This window comes from Cavia porcellus, unplaced genomic scaffold, assembly GCF_034190915.1.
Source record: "Cavia porcellus strain 051 isolate PalLab524CR breed Dunkin Hartley unplaced genomic scaffold, mCavPor4.1 scaffold_14, whole genome shotgun sequence".
NCBI classification, from domain to species: Eukaryota; Metazoa; Chordata; class Mammalia; order Rodentia; family Caviidae; genus Cavia; species Cavia porcellus.
Window position 1 is genome coordinate 64,442,548 of NW_026947497.1, and position 21,507 is coordinate 64,464,054.

Sequence of the window (21,507 nt, forward strand, 5' to 3'; positions counted from 1 at the left end):
TACTAGGGATCGAACTCACGACTCCCTGCTTATAAGGCAGGCGCTTATGCCGCTGAGCTAAATCCCCAGCCCCTATTCGTCTGTCTTTTGATAACTGCTCAGGTTCTTTTCAGTTTGGTCTACTATGGGTAATGCTGCTGCTGCGATTATAGTGCACAAGTATCTGTTTGAGACCCTTTTTCAATCCCTTCAGGTGTCTGCCTAGGAGTATAATTGTTGGATTCTCTGTAATCTCTATACCAACCCCCCCACATTTTTTAAAATAAAGTCTTTATATAGTTTGGGGCGACCTTAAACTCAGTCTTCCTGTCTCTGCCTCAGAGGGGTGGGATACATGTGTACCCCGCCATTCCTGGGTTTCTGTATTTAACTTTTTTGTGTGTGTTTGAGTCAGGGTCTCACCATGCCATTCGGGCTAGCCTTGAACTCACTTTGTCTCGAACTCGAAACAGTCCTCCTGCCTCAGCCTCCTGAGTGCTGGGGTTACAGGCATGCAGCACCACACCCAGCTTGCATTTAACACTTCTGAGGCACCATCAAACCCTTCCCCACAGTGGTGTGCCCTTTGCATATTCCCACCAGTAGTGTACCAGGGCTCTGCTGTCTGCGTGTTTTAACTGCACAGCTTACTTCCCATTACCTTGATGATAACCATTCTCATGACTGCCAAGTGCTGTCCCATGGTTTTGATTTACTTTTTCCTGACAGCATCTTTTCCTATGCTTGTTGGCTATAATTATTCTCTCCTCCTTCACCCTGATTGCTTTTTTTTTTTGTACCAGGGATCAAAGTCACCAGGTCACACTTGCCAGGCAGCGCTTATGCCACTGAGCTACATCCCTGGCTCTTTTTTTTTTTTTTTTTTTTTTTAAAGACCCAGTCTCATGTAGCCTAGGCTGGCTTCAAACTTGCAGCACTTTTCCTGCCTCAGCCTCCTAAGTGCTGGGATTACAGACCTGTGCTACCATGCCCAGCCTTATCCCCAACCCTTTTTATTTTTTCAGTTCAAGACAAGGTCTCACTAAATTGCCTAGGTTGGACTTGAACTGGCAGTGCTCCTGATCCTCCTGTCTCAGCACTAGGACAGCACATGTGCATAGCCATCCCTGCTGTAGTTTGTTTATTTTTTGGGATGAGAGCCCCCAGTCCTGCTTAGACTTGCCTCCAGCTCATGAATCAGGTGAGCCTTCCACCTCAGCCCCCTGGAAATGGGGCGCCACCACCCTCAGCTCCTCACTTCCCCAGCATCCAGACTCATTCCTCCCAGCCTTGTAGCCTTTATCAGCCTGTGCCTTCCTGCAGTTACAGATTTCTCTTGGCTGTGTGCTCTCAGGATCACTGGTGACCAAAAGCTTAGCCTGCACCCCACAGATCCCAAGGGTATTCTATCTGTACCAGCAGGCACTTAACTGTTTATTTGATTGATGTTCATTGTGAGCTCCTCGAAGGAAAGAGCAATAGTATTAAAGTGTTTTCCATCAGAGAGAAATCGATTGTGGGTGTATCTTTTGCTTTCTTTGGAGGCACCCAGCTCATATCACTCCTGACTCGGATGTTTTTCCTGGTGCAGTATTGAGCCCAACTGTCTGTGACAGGGGACAGATTTGCAGTGCCCCTGGGTCTGGGGCCAGGAACCCAGGCTGGATAAGTCTCCTGTGTGTGTGTACTTACTTTCAGAGGTGTATAGACACCATCACAACTGAAAAGTAGGATCTTTTCTAAATTTGTGTTAGGCTGCTGTTAGAGTAGCTGCTGTCTCCTGGGCTACCTGTCCCTGCCCTTTATCTTACAAACAAACCCAAGCTCAGGGGTACAGGGAAGAGATTGGCCCAGCTCATTCAGAAAGGTTCACAAGAAAAATTAAAATGTGAAATAAAGGGGCCGGGGATGCAGCTCAGTGGTAAAAGTGCCTGCCTGGGAACCGCAGGGTCATGAGTTTGATCCCTGGTACTAAACAAAAAAAAAAAAAAAAAGAGAGAGAGAGAGAGAAAGAAAGAAAAAAGGTGACAGTTGACTTGGAAACTGGTGCCATCATGTGTGCTGTTGCAGCTTGTGTTTCCTGCCGCCATTCGGGGTGCTTTTGTGTCCTTACCATTTCATGTAAGGACGTCAACATCCCTCTGAGAGGGAGCTAAGTGGCTTTGGTCCCTGCCAGAGTCTCCCGCCCCAGCATTTCTTTCTGAGTGAAGTCCCACTGTCAGGTCTGCAGAGGCGCTGGTGGCCAGGCTGGGACAAATCAGCACAGAGCCACAGGACCAGGATGGTCAACATCAACCTGGTCTCCACAAGATGACACTTTTTCTCATGGCACTTCAAGCATTTGGAGTGGCTTCAGTGATGCGGTTCAGTGATGTTCATGGCCATCATTTCTCACTTTGCTGTTTGATCTCAAGAATTCTTGAGAACTTAGGGACATACAAAAGACCTCATTTTTATAAGCCAAACACAGAGAAGGCCTACCTGTGCTAACAGCTGGTAGGGGCCGCCGACTCCAGATTAATGCCTCCTTGCCACCTGGTGGCTGCTGCTGCTCCTGCACTCTTTTCTACTTCCAGACTCTCTCCCTTTTCCTGTCTTCATTTCTGTACTTCCCTGTCCTTTGCACAGGCATCCTCTAGTGGGTGATCTTTAGAGTTCTTGGGGACTGTCTTACATCCTCTTTCCTTCACACTCTGAGGAGCTCTCCTAAGAGACCTCCCTTCTACACTGATGATTCACAGATGTGTCACTTGAGACCAGACCCAGTTCTGTTCAGGTTTTTCCACCCTCTTCCTGCCCAGTATCTGCGTGGGTCTCCCTCGTATTCAACATCAGCTTGTCCAAAACTTCACTTGACCTTGCATCCCTGACCTTCTACATGAGTTCTCCCCTTTGTATCAGGTGATACTAGTGCTCCAGGAGTCATCGGGGAGCCCCTCATCTCCTGCTCCCTCCCCAGCCAGACCCTCCCAGGTCAGAGTGGGCTGAGTCCTCATCCTGCTCCAGACGGAGCTCTCTCCTCTTCTGTCCTCCAGCCCAGGCCATGGTCTCCTGACTGTGGTCCTCACTGGCGCTTACGCTGTCCCATGCAGAGTGGCCTGACCAGCTTGGGATCCCTTTTTTAGTACTCCTGCCTGGTTCCCCAACACTGTAGCAGATGCTCTGTAGAACTCTTTTTTTTGGTACCAGGAATTGAATGCACAACCTCATGCTTGCCAGAAAGGCACTGTGCCACTGAGCTATATTCCTGGTCTCAGGAATAATATTTTCATAATTTTTTTTTTTTTTTAGTACTTGGGATTGAACTCAGGGCCTTTGCACCACAACACGCCTCCCACCCCCACCCCCACTCCCCACCTTTGTTAAAATTTTGTGACAGCATCTTGCTAAGTTATCCAGACTAGGCTTGAACTTTTTTTTTTTTTTTTGTACTAGGAATTGAACTCAGGACCTTGTACTTACCAGGCAGGCATTTATGCTGCTAAGCTACATCCCTGGCCCCTGTGAAGTTTTGATCCTTCTGCCTCAGCCTCCCAGAAAGCTGAGAATACAGGCATCCATCAATCACCACTTCTGGCTGTTCAGGACTTATGAAGCCAGGTATCGTGAAGCTAGAATACAGGTGCTCTTGTCACCACTGACTTGTAGGACCTAGTCTCTGTCCCCTGCCTGCGATTCCATCTCCTGTAATTTCCAAGCCACACTGCTGACAAACATTAACATTAAGGAGGAGCCGGATGGGGAAGCAGGGCTACTTCGCTCTTTGTCTTCCGTGCAGAAAGAGGCTCTGTAACCCTGCTCCCTCGAGCCCAAGCAGCACGAGAGCTGCATCTTTGCTGTGGGTTTAGTGGAAATGGTTTGGACTTTCCAGGTAGAGCTGATTTTTTCTCTTAGCAGCGAGGTCAGGGGTGTCGTAGGCAACCGGGAAGCCCCAGGCTCGCCGCCCATTTGCACTGTAGGTCTGCTCAATGTGGTCACCTCACAGTGGTGAAGAGGCCCAGGCACCATTGCAGCAGGTGCTCAGCAGGTGCCGAGTCCTGACCCAGCCTTGCAGCTCCCATGCGTGTGGTCGGGGTGTAACTCCTTCTCGGGGTACAGCCCATGCTTCATAAATGCATTTCCTTCTTTCCAGCCTGCTTAATCTTCGACGTGGCTCTTTCCAAGACTTTAGCCTTGCTTTCTGATTCCATTTCTTCAGGTGTACTTTCCGGAAGTGTGGTAGAGGTGGGGATATAACAAGTGTGGTGAGAGGCAGAGCTGCACGCCAGTCTGTGGTTTTCTGGCCAGCTAGTCACTGATTGTTTTTTTCTAGGTTTTGGTGTACCAGTCAACATTTTCTAGCCACCTTACGGATGGGGAAGAGGGAAGACTTAAAACAGTGCATCGCTGTGTACAGTGGGGAAAGTGCCCTCTGTGTGAGCCTGTGTAATCCTCGATGTTGTACCAAGGGACCCACTTGCCTCTCACATAAACCACAGTTCAAACTTTCACACTTACCTGTGAGAAAATGACAGTTTGACAGATGTGGTGGTGTATATACCTTTAATGCCAGTCCTCGGAAGGCTGAGGCAGGAGGATTGCTATGAGTTCAGGGTCAGCCTGGGCAACACAGTGAGTTCAAGGCCACTCGCATTTGTAATCTGTTTTTTTTTTTTTTTTTTTTTTTTTTGAGGGTGGAAGGGCCTCACTATGTACTTCAGGCTGGCCTTGAACTTACTGTGTTGCCCAGGCTGACCCCGAATTCACAGCAATCCTCCTGTCTCAGCCCCCCGAGGGCTGGCATTAAAGGTATACACCACCATGTCTGTCCACCCTCAAAAAAAAAAAAAAAAAACAGATTACAAATGCGAGTGTTTATAATTTTAACAGCTTTTCACAGAATGCAGCCTCATAGGATGATAGCATTAGGAGGTCCTGTAAGTAGCCACTTAGTCTTAGAACCAGCCCAGAATGCCCCTAAATATTCTTGGGCATTGTACTCTTCTGCTTCCTTTTCCCTTCTCCGCCTGCCCTGCATCATGTGATAGCCCATTTAGGACCTGAGCACCACCCTCACATGCTTCAGCCATCCTTTGTAAGGTACAGCTGCAGCCCCTTGGCCAGCGTGGTCTCCCTCATCGAAACAAAGTCTGATTTCTTGTTCCCCTTAGCCAGATGCAGAACCCGGATGTAATCTGACCAGCCTATCCCAGGATAGGCCTGTGTTCCACTTAGCTGTTCTTGCAGGGGAAAACCAAGTCAGCATTCAGTTTGTTCTTTTGTCCTTTGCTTATTTTCTAGGTCAAAAAGCAAAGTACAACAGTTGAATACAACAAATTGGACATACACTTTAGCCTTTAATAATGACAGTGAGAGAGGGTTCAGCTATCAGCAAGCGGGAAGTCAATAGACTGCTGAATGCCGGGTCGCATGCCAGGCTTAGTGGGTCATAGGAACGGTGAGGAAGAGAGGGGATTTGTGCTGCAGAACCCGGCAGCAGCCCCGGGAGCTGGGGATCCCACAAAGTGAAATCAGGACACTCACTCGGGAGTCTGCGTGAAAGTAGTTCCTTGCCAGTGGCCCCTCTCCTAGCTTCTCGGGAGAGAGGAGCTGGAGGCTTAGATTCTGAAACCTGGACTCCACACGCAGGCGTCCAAGTGCAGAAGAAGGGAACACAGAGTCATGTGAAAGGGCCTTCAGGTCCTAAGCAGAAGTCCAAAAATTGACAAATGTAGTCTTGTAGAGCTTTCCAGCAGTTTAAAAAGTATGAGCAGATAAGCAGATGTCACCAGACATTGAAAGAAAGCCTGTGACATACAGAAAAGGCAAAACAAATAGAAGAGAAAATGTCTCAAAGAAAATAGTAAAATCAAGGTAGAAAAAAATTAGCTATGTAATATACTGAAATTATTTTTAAATCTTATAATCCTGAAAGGTGAACAAAATTCCTTTGAAAAAAATGCCACCCCCCAAAAAAAAAACCTACAACACAGAAAGATTGAAAGATATGATTTAAAAGTTCCTAGGTGATAGACCAAATGAAAGAGATGGAAAATAGAACTAAGGACACTAGATTATTCATTGGTTCATTGATGTTAGCAGAAGTTTAGGAAGAGAAAACAAGATGCACTAGGGGGATGAAAATTACCAAAGAATTGCAAAAATACAGAGATTTTTCCAGAAAAATTTCTAAATACTTTAGAGAAAACAGTCTCTTAAGATCAATACTCGAATTGGCATTAGATTTCTCAAAAGCCTTATGCTAAAAGGCTATTTTCAGAATTCCAACAGAAAAAACATTTTCCTCCTGACTTAGAGGTTTAAGTGGCCTGACTCTCAGCACAGTTTGAGGGTAAAGGCATTTCCGACATGGTGTCACCCTGCTGAGGAGGCTCGCTCCAGAGAGGGGCATAGAGACCAGGACTGAATGGAAGCCAGGAAACGGGGGTTAGGAAAAGGAGTCATGGGGAGTGAGTTCTGGTACAGGTCCTGACAGAGGCAGTTAAAAGGAGTTTCACACCCTACGGAAAGTAAAAATTACTCAAAAAGTAAATATAGTGGGCCCTTGACTTGTGAACTCGGTCCGCTCCCTGAGGCCAGTTGTAACTCAGGTCATCAGCCAAACACTCAGCTCCTCTGCATGGCCTTCAGAGTCTCCTTAAGGGACAGATCCCAGAGTCCATGGAGAGACACAGCCCAGGATTTCTCAGCTAAGCCCATACAGGGGAGGATGTGGTCATGTTTCTTACAGAACTCTTCAAGGGTTAAATCTGGATCTAAGACCCATTGGAAGCACAAGCAGCTCGCGTTTTGGGTCATAACCCATAACTTTGGGCATAAGTTAAAACTAAGATGCCAGTCATAGCCCCAGTTGTGCTGGGTGTGGTGTTGCATGCCTGTAATCCCAGTACTTTGGAGGCAGGAGGATTACCTCAAGTTCAAGGCCAGTCTCGGCTTCATAGTGATTTCAAGGTGAGCCTGAATTATAGAACGAGACCCTGTCTCCAAAAAAAGAAAAGTGACCTAATTCGGAAAGATGAGAAGACTGTGGGGTGTATATTAAAGGGTGTTGGAACCAAAATCTAATCCTTCATCACAGGGGTTCAGTTCATAATGTCAGAGTTACTATTTGCTGCGTAACAAACTACCCCAAACTTAGTGACTTGAAGCAACTTCTTTGCAGTTTTCGTCTTGTCGCTGTTGTTTGAGACTTAGAGTCCTGCTGTGTAGTCCCAGCTGGCCTGGCACTCACAGTGGTCCTCCCAGCTTCCTGAGTTAGGGGACGACAGCTGTGCATCACCACACCCGGCTACCCCCTGATTTCCGAGGGTCTTTCCTGCAGTTTTGGGGCAGGTGTTCACCAGGACTGCAGCCTCCTGCAGGCTAGACGGCCTGGGGGATCCCTCCCTCTGGGCCTCTCCTCCAGGTGCGTTTTGGAGCTTCCCCCACAGAAGTGATTCCAGAGAGTGGAGGAGAGGGACCGACAGGATTTGACTCTGATGAAGATCCTTCGTCGTTCAGAAAAGGAGCAACACCCCAGAGGACTGGCTGCAGATGCTAAACTCGAGTTCTGTGACAGAAGACACAGGAGCAGCTCCTAAGTGGGACAGGTGACACACAGAGACAAGCATCTGGCACCAGGCGCCCTGGCGTTTTGCTAATACAGAGCCTGAGGAAATCATTGGTCTCCGGTTAATGGAGCTCAGAGCTATAAATGGTGAAGCTCATTGAAGGGAGTAGCTTTTGGGCAAGTATTTGGAAAGCACTTCGTGGAATTCCTCGGACACACGTCTGTCAGAGCTGGCTGCAGACCAGAGGAAGAACTGGCCTCTGTCCCTTTGGGCACACAGAGCAACGTCTGTCTGCAGCACTGGCCTCGCCTGCTGGGATCACTCCCTGTGGAGGAGCTCTGGGCTGCTGCTGCCTGCCACAGCCCTGCTGCCCCAGCTTGAGAGCCCACAGTGTCAGCCCTGCCCTTGGTCACTGCCAGGCTCTCCATTCAGGTTTGGCCTCGTTTCTCCTCGTCGCTCTCTGGCACTGTATTTACTTCTCTGATGAAACATACTATTAGGATTGTCAGTGTCCTGGGCAGTTTGTTCATCTGTCCCTCTGCCTTCTAATCCAGCCAGGTTTGCAGTAGAGTGTCGAAAGAGTCAATGTCTGGGTGGCTGCAGGACTGGAGAGGGCTGCGCCGGAGGCTGCAGGCTCCAGCCAGGCTTGCATTCAGACTTGCATTTCTAAGCCTTCAGCAAACTTGTCTCATTTCCACTGTGCTCCTGCAGCCAGTCTGTCAAGTCTGAGCTTCAGAGTGGTACGCAAAGGCCATTAGCATCACTGTGGTGACACAGGGTCATCAGTGGTGGGCACACACAGGGTCTTTACATTTGTATTCCTCAGTGTCTGTCTTTATGTCTCACTTTGCCCACAGATCGGGGACCACAAGTTCAGTGCCCACCGAATCGTCCTAGCAGCGTCCATCCCATACTTCCACGCTATGTTTACCAATGACATGATGGAGTGCAAGCAGGATGAGATTGTCATGCAGGGGATGGACCCGAGGTACGCACATCCTTCGTGTGTTCCTGGTCACCTTCCAGGAGCAGCTTCCCCTGAGCTCAGGGCCACTTGAAGGCCTAACGGCGGCTCCACTCAAGGAGGTGGTTAGGAAAAGGGTCAGCACTTCAGCCAGCAACCTAAGATGGGGTTAAAATGAAGGGAGTTGATTTTTGTTTTTGTAGTGCTAAAGGTTCAACCTTTCACATTAAACTATATCCCCGGCCCTTTTTAATTTTTCATTTTGGGACAGAATCTCCCTAAGTTCCCTAAGCTGGACTCAAACGTGCCGGTCCTCCTGCCTCAGTCTCCCAGAGTATTGGGGTTAGAGCTGTGTGCTGTCATGCCTAGTTTTTTTTTTTTGGGGGGGGTACTGAGGATTGAACTCACGACCTCGTGCTTGTCAGGCAGGTGCTTATGCCACTGAGCTAAATCTCCATTCCTATGAAGGGAGTTTTGATGGTGTATTTACCCTACTATTAGAACAACACAATTAGTAACATCTAGTGTCCAGGATGTTTCTAGCATTTTGCACTGGGGCTGGTGGCGGCACATTACTCCAGACTTTTCTGAACCAGCTGTTGTAGCTGACAAAATCATTCTAATCAGTGTCTGTGCTCACATTCCACCTTGTCAGTCTAGCATAGTGCTTTCCACTCTGCATCACAGGAAATAGTCCATTCATACCATGAATGGCAGCCGATAGCCACAGGAAGCTGTGGGGCACTTGACATGTGACCAGAGGAACTGAAGAACTTAATCTTAAATTTAATATTAATCATTTGTCAGGAATGGAGGCTGAGACAGGAGGATTGCTGAGAGTTCAAGGCCAATTTGGGCTACAAGACCCTGTCCAAAAAAAAAAAGTTTAAATAGTCAATGTGTGGTTAATGCTATAGTAGTCTAGGGTGTTTCTCTGATGCATTAGCTAATCAGGCACAAAGAGGTCAAGCCCAAGATTTCCCCAGTAACTGTCTAACCTCTTAACCTCCTGGTGGCAAAGCTACAGGGAGGGAGCCAGGAGACCGTGTGGTCCCCTCTGGATGGCTGAGGATATCCACCTACACATGGAGAAGGGGTTTAGCACCACAGGGCTGAAATCTTAGGTCACTGCTTGGAGGGAGAGACTCAGCTATGCGGCCTGGGGCAGCTGCGTGCTCTTCTGAGATCAGGGTCTGAAAGAACTCTGCTGGTCACCACGTGTGTCCAGGTGCTTCCCTTCCACAGGCGGACCTGTCATTGGGGACGTGCAGGTTTGAGGCAAACGCAGGTGGTGGGGCTGGGAGAGGAGAGGAAAGCAGGCGAGGGCTCTGGGGCAGGGGGGGTCTGTGCCAGGTCAGGGAGGTGGCACTTGATGGGGCTATAGCCGACACGAGACAGTGAGCCTTCTCAGGAAAGCCCTGGAATCAGAGGGAGTAACCAGTGCAGAGGCCCCGAGGTGCAGATATGTACAGAATGGAGCAGGAGAGGAAAGAGCACACGTAATGAGGTCAGACAGGTGAGAGGGCCGGACTTATACAGCTCCATGGCTGAAATTCAGATTTCAGTCTCAGTGTGAGCTGGAAGCCAGCTGGAGTCTCATGATAGTAATTTCCTCCAAAACAGAATCCCAGAGCATTAAATGGCAAAAGATGGAGGTTGCTGTGGTGCCTACCAATAGGGTAATAAACTCTAGCATATTTCCATGGTGAAATAGCATGCAGCAACCTAGCAACTTCCTGAGTGTTTGGTTGGTAAGGGTTTTATGATCTTACCCGTCTCATTTGTAGGTGCAGATGAACAGAGACAAAAAATATGAGCCCAGCAAAATGACCCCCATGACACGTTTTATAGTGAATTTGTGGCTAATTGTTTTCTTTTTCAGAATTTTCTGCCATAAAATTGTCTGGGTGGTGCAGAAAGCTGGGGAGTGGGAGGGAGGTTGTATCATGTAGACAGGTCCTCAGAGGTCATGGGCTGTGTGGGTTCTGAGCAGGGTCCCTGTCCTTAGGTGGCAGTGTGGGTTCACGGAGAACCCCACTCCTTTCTGCAAAGCTTCTCACATCTTCCCTCTTCCTCCAGTGCCCTGGAAGCTCTCATCAACTTCGCCTACAATGGCAACCTGGCCATCGACCAGCAGAATGTGCAGTCGCTGCTGATGGGGGCAAGCTTCCTGCAGCTGCAAAGCATCAAAGACGCCTGCTGCACGTTCCTCCGAGAGCGGTAAGGTGACACTCAGGGCACTGCCCTATCCTTTCAGTAGCCCCTGCCAGTTGGCTGGGTCCCTGTGCACCTGGGTCTTAAGAGGTCAGTGCTACTAAGGGGTGCTTCCTAAGCATGGGTGACATTTCTCGAAATCAGCAGTGCCTACTTTGGGGATGAGCCTTTTGCATAATATGCAGCCCTGCCTGCCATCATCCTGGAGGTGAGGAGTCCCTTTTCCCATCTTCTCACTCCAGACTGACCAGCCACACATTTTGCACTAACCTGATTTATCCTGTCCTGGTTACTTTTCTCTCATTGCTGGGACAAAATACCTGATGCCCAAAATGAAGGAAGGAAAGGTTTATTTCTTACAGTTTTTGGAGGTTTCAGACCATACTCAGTTGGCTCCAAGGCAGGGTGGTGTGACTAAGGGGCAACCATTCATGGTGGCTGCACACAGCAAGAACAAAAGGGCAAAGACAACAAAAAACATGCCTTCTTCTCTCCTTTATATTGTATGCTAGCTCCACCCCTGGGTAGGTGCAGTACTCACACTGCTAAAACTAGACAATGAACCGATCATATGCACTAGATTCAGCCACCTCCATGACTGCATGAAGCTTGAGACACAAACCATAACAGTCCCATCTTTTCTAACTGTTCCCTAGCCATCTCCATTTCTACCTGAATTTCTTAACCTTACTTTTCATGCCTTGGCTTTCTGGAAGAGCCCACCCTGGAACTCTCCATCCCCCTCTGTCCTCTTTTGGGCCCAGAGATGTATGATGTCCCCACCTATTTCCAGTGTGTGGCAGATGGCTTTGTGGTTCTCCATGACCTACTGAGTAAAGGGTGTGAGACCTCCCTCCCCCTCTGCCAGAAGACCAAGCTCTTCATCATAGCTAAAGGCCATTTCATCAGCCTGGGAAGGAGGCAGTGCAGGGCCACATGCAGCCAGAGAGAAACTGCACTGTACTGTGGTGTGTAGGGCTCTCCAGGTCTGGCCCCTGCCCGGCCTCTGCCCAGCCTCCCGTGGACACCAGGCTCTGGCCTGAGCCTTCTCTAGCTCAGCTCTGCCCTCACTAACCCTAGCCTGTCTTCCCATTCTCACTCCTCTGGTCCCACACACTTAGCTGCTTCTGGTCCCCACTTGCTGTCCCTTTCCTCCCCCAGCACTGGACGGGCATGGTGAGGATCGCTGTGTGTGCAGTTGGCTGTAAGCACCATGGAAGCAGGGCTTTGGACACAGGCATTCATGTGCTGGGTACAGGGTGCAGAGTGGGGTCCTGATAGCACGGTCTGTGCCTGCCTTGGATGCTCCCAGGGCAGGCTGGAGGGGGCTCTCTGAGGTGCACAGGGCATACACTGCCATTTCCTACTTATGTGCAGGTGCAACCCTTGTAGCATAAGACTGATTCTGTCATCATGGTGTGTAAACTTGGGTGTCAGGCCCATGTTTATCCTTTAGCATATTTCTGTTGCTGAATTATTAATTTTAAGTTTTTTTAGTTTTATTATATTAAACAATGAGTACTTAACAAGAAAATATGTCACAAAAATAGAGTATTCAGTTTTTAATATTTAGTGAACATTTATAAAAAAGCATCAAGATTTTCAACAACAGCTGGTTTTTGGTGTACGGAGTCTAGAAAAGGACATCAGAAATAAATTCCCGTGTGAACTACAATGAAAACACCAATGGCACACTACAAAAAAAATCATCTTTACTTCGGTGGTCACACCTGAGCTTCTGCACATGTGACAGCAGCACCTTCCACACACGCACACTGCTTACGCTGACAGCACGTCTCTCTGCTCTCCTGGCCCTTTTGAGGGCACATCTGACATCTCAGAGGTCTCACTGTTTGGTCAGGCTCTCACTGTGCTACACAGTGCGTAATTAGCAGGAACATAGGCTATCAATAAAATAAATTATTAAATTCTTAGAATGCACTGTGCATTTGCATAGACAGCATTTCACATTAGCTGTGTACTTCCTCACAAAACCTAAAAGATAGCATCAGAGCTAGATTCCTCTAGGAACGGCAATCAAAGCACCAATAGAACTCCACCATCAAAACAGGCTTGCTTCAGCTGCCGCACCACGGCAGTCTTCACACAGAACAGCTGTGTGTGCCATGCACCCACCCCGCTTGCACTGACAGCATGTGTGCCTAGCTTAGCTTTCCTTTCCTGTGTGGCAGTCTTGTCACCTCTCTTCTCTCCCTGTTTTGCTGGGACCTTCCTACTCTATCGTACAACATGCGCTTAGGGAAATAAAACATGGATAAAATACAGCATCAGGTACGTAATGAATGCCCAGAGCAGACATCAGCACTCTCACATCAGCTGTTTACAAGCTCACAAACTGAAGGAGAACATCGAAAATAAAAAGCCACGTGAACTGCAGTGTAGACACAAGCAGAAGGCAGCCACAGAAACAAGCTTTGCTCAGCCCTCACACCAAGGCCTCTTCCCGTGAATAACTGCGTGTTCCACACACAAGCACCCTCCCATTCATAGCACGCATGTTTTGTTTTCCTGTCCTTGGTTGCAGGGCACAGTTGACATCTTCTTTGTTTTCCTGTTGTTGTAGTAGGTGTTCAAGATGCTGTGCCTGCCTGTTTATCTGTCAGCTCACCAGTGTGTGTGCGCCACAGTTTTTTTGTGTAGTTCCCTGGGCAGAAGCATTCTGTGTTTGCTTTGCTGTAACTGATCTCTTAGGAGCTCCAGTCCTAATTCTTTTAAGAAAATTCCTCTATGATATTTTACACTTGTTATTTTCTCTATAAACTATCAAAAACTATTTTTGCCACACATTTAGGATCAAGTAAAACAACTGCTGGCCAATGCTTTGTGTTTTAAGTAACATCCTAGATGCTGCATAACTCATCAAAAACATCTGCTCCACCTTTGCTTTTCTTGTTGAAAGTTTCCATCTCAGGCTTCCTTTCTTTTGAGATTTCCCTGTCAGTATTTCCATCATGCTGAAATGTTGGCATCGGCAGTACCAGTTTGTTTCTGTTTGCTGTATAGGAGACCAATGTTACATCCTTCTGAAATCCAAATTTTGTATTATATAATTCTCTTTTTTTGAAATGTCAATATTGCATTTGGAATTTCTAATTTGTTTCTGTGTACAGTTCCTGTGCTGGTCAACTTGTGCTCTGTTAGCAAAAGTAACATCAGTTGAAAGCCAGTAATCCAACTGTTGAATGTTACATTCTGATTAGGGAGATGGGAGCAACAAGTCTGTTCGTAACATCACTCAGTTTATTCCTACAGTAATAAGAACCTGGTGGCCGAGTTCCAGGGTAAATGTCTAAACTGAAAGCATAATATGTGTTTGTAGATACAATCTACAGTGGCCTAAATGTTATGCCATATTTTGGTCCATCAATTTTCCATAAGTCTCACATTCCTGTGATCACCACGAGAAATCTGTGCCACATACAGCAGACCTATTGACGTGTCATAATAAGTATGTTTTTTAATGTGGATACTGATATACATAGAACAGAACTTTTTTCTTGTATTTCACTGTTTGACAGCATATGGTAGCATTTTGTCTGTTACAGTTTCCAACACTGAGTGGCAGTGCTGACATTCTGTCCAATACATTTCACCCCTACCAGGACCCTCACTGCATTTCTGACCCATTTCTAACACTGGATCATTCCAGTTGGTTGCATGGCCATTTTGCAACATGTTGATGAGTCACATGTGTACTTACATTGCTTTTTGTTGTTGTTGTTGTTGTTGTTACTTGAATCAAGGAGGTCTGTATTCCCTGTGTCCATATCAGTTGATTCTTATTTCATTTCCCTGTCATAGGAATTTTGGCTCACATGGCCAGTGTCAAACTCATCATCATTGTCCACCCACACCACTTTTTTTTTTTTTTTGGTCTTTCTGAGACAAGGTCTCACTATGCACTTCAGCCTGGCCTTGAGTTTACTTTATAACCCAGGCTGGTCTCAGACTCACTATGATCCTCCTGTCTCAGCTTCCTGAGTGCTGAAATTACAGGTATATTACATCATGCCCACCCATCTTTGTATGAGTAATCAGATGATTCACTTTTGATCTCCTTTGAAACTTGCAAATATGATTTTTCATACTCTGTTGTACTGAATTGGGCTATTTGTACCAGAAAAAAACAAAAGAAAGCTTTTATTTATTTATTTATTTATTTTAACAAATCTTGGAGGGGTATGGGTCTGTTGGATCCTCTGTGATGCTCCAGTAAACCTACACACAATCAGCCAAAGCATAAAGGTGAGCCTAAATCCATTTACCACTTTTGCACAAGTGCACACTCCTCACCAATGTTCACATCAAGTAGGTAAACACGTAGATTACTTCCTGTATTCCTCAGTGAAAGGTACTGAGGTACACAGCTGGCAACTATAATGCTAAAGTACAAATTTCCAGTGGAAAGTAAGGGATGGGTCCGCTGGATCCAGGCTTAAACCTTAAGGGTTCAGACAGATCAGCTTCTTCCCTTTGTTCCTATGAAACTCAGAGAATGACTTTCTAAAAGTAGACGCTTCCAGAATTAAGTTGGCCATCCTTACACCTTCACTAGAGAACAACATCTCCCCCTAGAGGCCTTTGAGGTCACCACCGTTGCTGGATTTGGGCTCCTAAAAGATTCTGGACCTGTGCGGGTTTTACATGCTATAGTAACATTTTGGGAATAAGGACTTAAATATAAATCCTGGTGTCCTGAGTCTGTCTGGCATTTTTTCAGTCAGCAACACAACACCATCAGAGACTTACGCTCTTACCTCATTCCTGAGTCTTCCCTGCCACAGGCCCCAGAGCCGTGGCCTGTTTCCTGTTTTTCTCTCTAGTAGTTACTGAACCTGCCTGTGTGTCTTGAGTGGCTCTCCCTGAGCCTGCAAAGTGACACAAGACCCTGAAAACGAGCACCTGGATTCTGCGCTTGGAAGCTTTGGTCGCCAGCAACGAGGAACAGCGTCCTAGCACTGATGGAGAGAAGGCTGTGCAGCAGAGGCACTGGGGCCTGTGGGGGCTTCAGCCCCCTGCTTTCTCCCCAAGGCTCCAGCTGGCTTTTTTATCTTATGTTCTTTTTCCAGATATCTGGGCCTCCTTGGTGGAGGCATTAGTGTTCTCTGAAGCTGTTCTCTCCAAACTTGATTAATCTGTTTTGTTCTTGTTTGTGGTGCTAAGGATTGTGCGTCCTGGGCCCGCTGAGCTGCACCTGCCCTCAGAGCTAGGTTTGTAATAAAAGATGCACTGCTGAAGTGAGCCACATGCCTGCACCATCACTGCTTCCTGCTTCTAGTAAAGTGTCACATCTTACAGCTTCCTTGCCATGAAAGTTGAGCTATATCAGCAAAGAATGGGGTTGCGAAGTAGCTAACGAAAAATGCGGGTCTGCATTTCCCTGTTAGGCTTATTTCCTTCCTGCCTCCCTCCAGAGTGGGCCTCTTCCCTCCCGGCAGCGTCCCCCAGACAGGCTTCCCACCTCCCATCCTCTTGGACACGGTACCGCAGCTCAGTTAAGATGCGTTTGGTGCTCAGTACCATATCAAGCCTGCCGAGGATGAGGACCAGGCATCCTGACCTGGATTGAGAAGACGGAAGGAAACGCTGGGAGCTGCCCACATCATCCTTGCCTTTATCTTTGTACTCAGTCCACTCCCGTGCTTGGCCCTAGCTAGATCCTGTGCAGTAGAGCAGAGTGGCAGACCCAGGGAAGATTGGTCCTCATAGCTGCTTACATTTGTGAAGCACCCTATCAGCTCTTCTTCAGTCACTTTGAGGCTTTAGGAGGAAGCACGTGACAGATAATGCTGGGCCTGGGCTCCCCACTGCCTGCTGTGCACCGTACCCAAGTCTGGTTTCCTCAGCCTTTGGAAATTTCCCTTATGCTTCCAAAGCAGTGAGGTGGACCAAGTTCAGACTGTTAGGAATGATCATCACGTGTCTGAGATACTCTGTCTTTTGGGTGACAGGTCTGCTGCTGGGGGACATGGGTGGTTATTGCTCAGTATACATAACCCTGCCTGTAACCTTCAAGTCACCCTGAGGGAAGAAGAGAGAAGGGAATCACTGTAATGAGGGAGAATGAGCCACGGCAGGTCATCATCAGTCACCGAATCAGAGTAAGAAAAGGTCTGTCCCCCGGAGTCTGCTGCTGTCACCAGATGTGAGAGTCGTGTGTATGCGTCTGGAATCAAGGACAACAGCCGTAATGGAAATGAGGGCAGTAGCCAGCTTTGTACAGGCACCGGCTGAGTGTGTCGGCCTACAGTCTTTCTTCCTTTTTTCACTTTTTAATTTTAGAGACAGGTCTCCCTGGTTGCCTAGGCCAGCCTCAAGCCTCAGGCTCAATAGGTCCTCCTGCCTCAGTGTCTCTGGCCACAACCTGAGGAGGTGGGTCGCTGTTGTCATCTTTTTCCAGGTGAAGAACTGGCTGGCGCCTGGGAGGACTGAGGGAACCTACTCAGGTTGCCCAGGGAGGGGCGGGACCAGGATTACCCTGACCCTGAAGAGAACTAAGTGAACCATTCTCCCTTAGTGCCCCAGGAATTGTGCAGGAGGCTGGGTTCAGTCTCAGCACCACGCTTGTTTGTCCAGGGGCTTGGAGCACATTTGCTTGGTTGCTCTGTGTCTGTTTCCCATCTGTAAAGTGAGAGCCATGTGAGAACAGCCTGTAATCCCAGCGACTTGGGAGTCTGAGGCAGGAGGATCGAAAGTTCAAAGCTGGCCTGACCAACTTAGCAAGACTTGTCCTAAAATCAAAAAATGGAGCTAAGGATGTGGCTTAGTGATAAAATGCCCCTGGGTTCAGTCCTCAGCCCTGGAGAACAGATTCTGGAGAATGTGTGGAGTGGAGTGTTTCATCCTCAATGGTGGCGAATCGATGGCAGCTGCTGCTGCTATTTCCAGAGACCTGAACAGTTAGGTCTGTAAAACCTTTCATCTGAGAGAAGAAAAAAGCTCCTAAGGGGCCTGATGTGAGGGGAATCATCTCAGTGTTCTCTCAGCTGTGGGTGTAGCTCAGTGGTAGAGCACTTGCCTGCCATATGCAAGGTCCTGGGTTAGATTTCCTCACCCCACAAACATACCCCGCCAAAAAAAAAAAAAAAAGACAAAAGTTTCTCCTCATGACTTAGCCTCCTCTGCAACCCGAGTGCCTTTCTGGTGACCAGGGGTGGAGTTGTGCCCTGGACACCAGCCAGGAGCTGCAGCGGCCGAGGTGGCAGGCAGTGTTTCCAGCACACTTTGGTCCTCTCCTGACAGCGGCATCCCAGGGCTTCCCAGGGTTTCTCTGCCTCCCACACAGGGCAGCAGGCCTGTGAAGCAAAACGCTTTGCAGATAAACTGCCCTCATTTGGTGCCCTTAGAGGCTGAGTCCTGGATGGTGTCCCGGTATGCTTGGTGTCATGAGGGGTTTCCAACAAGCTAAGGACAAAATGAGTCTGTTTTATTTCCGGGGCCCACCCCCAGAACCGTGCTGAGAATGCTCAGAGGCAACATTCTTCCCTCCTCTAACTTTTTGGGTGTTTTTTTTTTATTATACCAAAAGGCTCCACCCCAAGAACTGCCTGGGTGTGCGCCAGTTCGCCGAGACGATGATGTGTGCCGTGCTGTATGACGCGGCGAACAGCTTCATCCACCAGCACTTTGTGGAGGTGTCCATGTCAGAGGAGTTCCTGGCCCTGCCAGCAGAGGATGTGCTTGAGCTCGTGTCCCGGGATGAGCTGAATGTGAAGTCAGAGGAGCAGGTCTGTGTTCCATACTGGGCTCCCTATCATTGTCTTCTGTTGAGTTTTGAAGTTAGGATCAGCTGGGGGCATAGCTCAGTGGCACAAGCACCTGCCTGGCAAGCACCAGGTCCTGCATTTGATTCCCGGTACAGGAAAAAAATTAAGTTAGGGTCATGGTGCATATGCAGCTATTATGTATAGTGAGGTGTGTTTTATTGTATGTGTTGGTGAAAATATTTATATTTTATAGTCCAGATATTCTGTTTATCAGCTCCACTTCCCTTATTCTTATGTGATTGGGTTATTTCAGGTATCTTCTATTAGAAATAATACTGCCAGCAACTGGAAATAGCAAAAGCAGACAACTTCTGAAGGAAAGTTTTTCTAAAGAAGAACGGAACCTGGGGCAGTCGCCAAAGGGAGTGTGAAACCCAAGGGGCTGGGGTTTCTGTCAGGGCGAGGGGCGTACAGAATACAGTGTGTCTGACTGCCAATGAGACCTTCCAGGAAAGAGGAGAATTAGTCATGTCAGAGGCACAACTGGGCTGAGTTCTGAAGGGAGAAGAGACAGGTCGAGGGCCCCAGGGTGCGTGGGTGGTACGGAGAGCCAGGCACGCGTGCCCACATCCTTCCAAAGAGATGTGTGGATCTTCACTGCGCTCTCTTCCAAGTCACTTTTGTCCTCTCAGCAGGGGATGAGGAGTGGCAGCATACAAGAGTGTGCGCTGGCCTTGGGGTGCAGTAAAGGACAGCGCTGGGGAGACAGAGAGGGCTGGGTAGGTAGCAGATCAGTAGTCACAGACATGAAATGAGCAGGTCCACTCTGCAGTGTGTTCTCCACCAGCTACATGCCCCAAGGCCAGCACGGAGCAGGGGCAAGCAGAACTTGAAGAGCAGACCTCGTGGGCCTGGAGCTCGTTTTCCAGGTGTGTTTCAGAGAGGAAGCTAGAAGTTGGGCCTGGGAACCAAGGGTCCCTGGGTGACAGCCCGTGGAACCCTTTCTGGCAGCGAGATGGGGACAAGGGCCAGAAGTGGAGCGTTGAGGAGGGAGTGGCAGTCAGTGTCAGAGACAAAAGGGGAGGTGATTCCGAGCTGAGCGGTTGGAGGAACCAGCTCTCGGTAAAGCCAGTTACAGAGTAGGAGGGCAAAGCTGTTGGCAGAATGAGCTCTGGAGCCTAGGGCCCTCTAGGGACAGAGAAGACAGCTGTTGGCATGGTTGAGAAAAGCTAGAATGAGAGCACAGACTTTCAGCCAGACAAGAACATGGGGCCAGCCTTTGACTGGAACCCACCTGTTGTCTTGGAGGTGTCATGCAAGCCATTGTAGGAGAGTGGCGAGGAAGTGTTACTTCGAGCAGAGACCGGCAAGGGCTGCAGTGCAGGCTTAGAAGCATGGCCTGGCCCTGCGTGCCCTGGGAGCATTGCTGCTGCCTGGCCTCTACCTTGGTCCCTTGAGAAGTCTTGGCCTTTAGCTGGCCAAGCCGCTTAGGACATGAGACTTAGTGGCGGCCTGTAGGAAGCGGGGCTTCAAGATGCCTAGGTTCAAGAAGTGTTAACCCAAACTCAGCTGATTTGCTTAACGACAGAAGAGTCCCTAACCCTGAGTGTTAGGGACCAGTAGAAAAGTAGACCCTGAGCTTGGCAGCAGAGACCTCTGAGTAAAGGCAAGCACCTCATCCCTCATCCCAAGATCACCCGTCCATCCCAGCTCTTCTGCTACTTAATGCAGCCCAGGGCAGCCTGTGTGTAGTTAAGTGATGTACCATGAAGGGGGTGGTGGGGTTTTGAGTGACACAGCCTTATGCCTGGCACCAGAAGAACATGGAGCTCGAGCCAGGCCTTAGAGAAGGGAGGAAAGCAGGTTTAGGACAGGGTATCGAGAGGAAGGTGACAGCGGAGAAACAGGAACAGGCCCAGCATGGCTGGGGCTGAGGATTTTAAGGGGCTTAGGGAGAATAGCAGGAAGGGACGGAAGCAGGCATTTTGCTGCAGTGCAGGGAGGAATCAACGCCACTGACAGCTGTCAACAGGGAATCGGTGAAAAGCAGGAAGATCTCCCAGCAAGGCTGGACCAGACAGGGCAGGTGGGGAAGTGGAACAAAAGCAGTACACTCAGGAAACGTGTGGGAGGAAGGATTGTGGGGCCCTAGCAAAGAACTGAAGCTGGGGGGATAGGGGAGTGGCTTATGGTGGGGCAAGGGCCAGAGCACCCCTTTCTCATGGCAGGTCTTCGAAGCCGCCTTGGCCTGGGTCAGATATGACCGGGAGCAGAGGGGACCCTGCCTGCCTGAGCTGCTGTCCAACATCCGCCTGCCTCTCTGCAGCCCTCAGTTCCTGTCCGATCGAGTGCAGCAGGATGACCTGGTCCGCTGCTGCCACAAGTGCAGGTGAGTGAGGTGGATGCATGGCACAGTGCAGAAGGCCAAGGCAGTGGGCTCAGCCACTGTTTCCAGGTTGGGGGTGGTCAGCCCGCTCATGGCACAGGGATTGGGGATCCCACTCCAGACTGGGAGAGGAAGTGGTAAGAACCCAAGTCTTCCGCTGAGGGCAGAGAACAGTGCAGTGTGGGAGCGCTGGGGTTGAAGGTTGTTTCTCCCCTACGTTGAGGAAGACGTTCTGACATCTTTACCATGGAGCTGCTTGTGTGGACCAGCATCTGTCCTGTCTGCCCTGGTCCTGTCCACATTGGCCACTGACTCAGTGATGTGAACGGGTTGAACTCCTTGACCCCTCAGTAAAAACTTAAGTCAGGGCCCCTGTCTCTGGGGGAGGGAGGCACAGGCTTTGTGGAACAGGTAGGGCCAGTTCACCACCCTGGAACCCTTCTGCAGAGACTATCAGTGGGGACCCGGCACGGGCAAGCACCAACCCTGCTCAGTGTACAGTGCCCAGCAGGAAAACTGTGCCCAGGTTAAAGCAGCAGAGGTGAATGCCGATCCTCTACTGCTTGTCACCCTCACAACAGGAAAATTCTTTCTCCTCTCCCAGCATTGTGTTCACCCATCCAGCGCCCACCTTCTTTCCTCACCCTGGGCGGGAATCACCACCGGTGCAGGCAGTTGAGGAGCTCG

At 48.9% G+C, this 21,507-nt stretch overlaps 1 protein-coding gene across 2 annotated transcripts in view; it reads left to right on the forward strand.

Annotated features, from left to right (window-relative positions):
• Window positions 1-21,507, forward strand: part of Klhl18 (kelch like family member 18) — a 61,722-nt gene that overhangs the window by 29,381 nt on the left and 10,834 nt on the right. For both annotated transcript variants that reach the window (XM_013160209.2, XM_003477040.4), the window contains exons 2-5: window positions 8,387-8,517; window positions 10,573-10,713; window positions 18,257-18,455; window positions 20,663-20,823. In XM_013160209.2, the coding sequence (XP_013015663.1) occupies window positions 8,387-8,517; window positions 10,573-10,713; window positions 18,257-18,455; window positions 20,663-20,823 (632 nt within the window). The remainder of the gene's footprint in view (window positions 1-8,386; window positions 8,518-10,572; window positions 10,714-18,256; window positions 18,456-20,662; window positions 20,824-21,507) is intronic.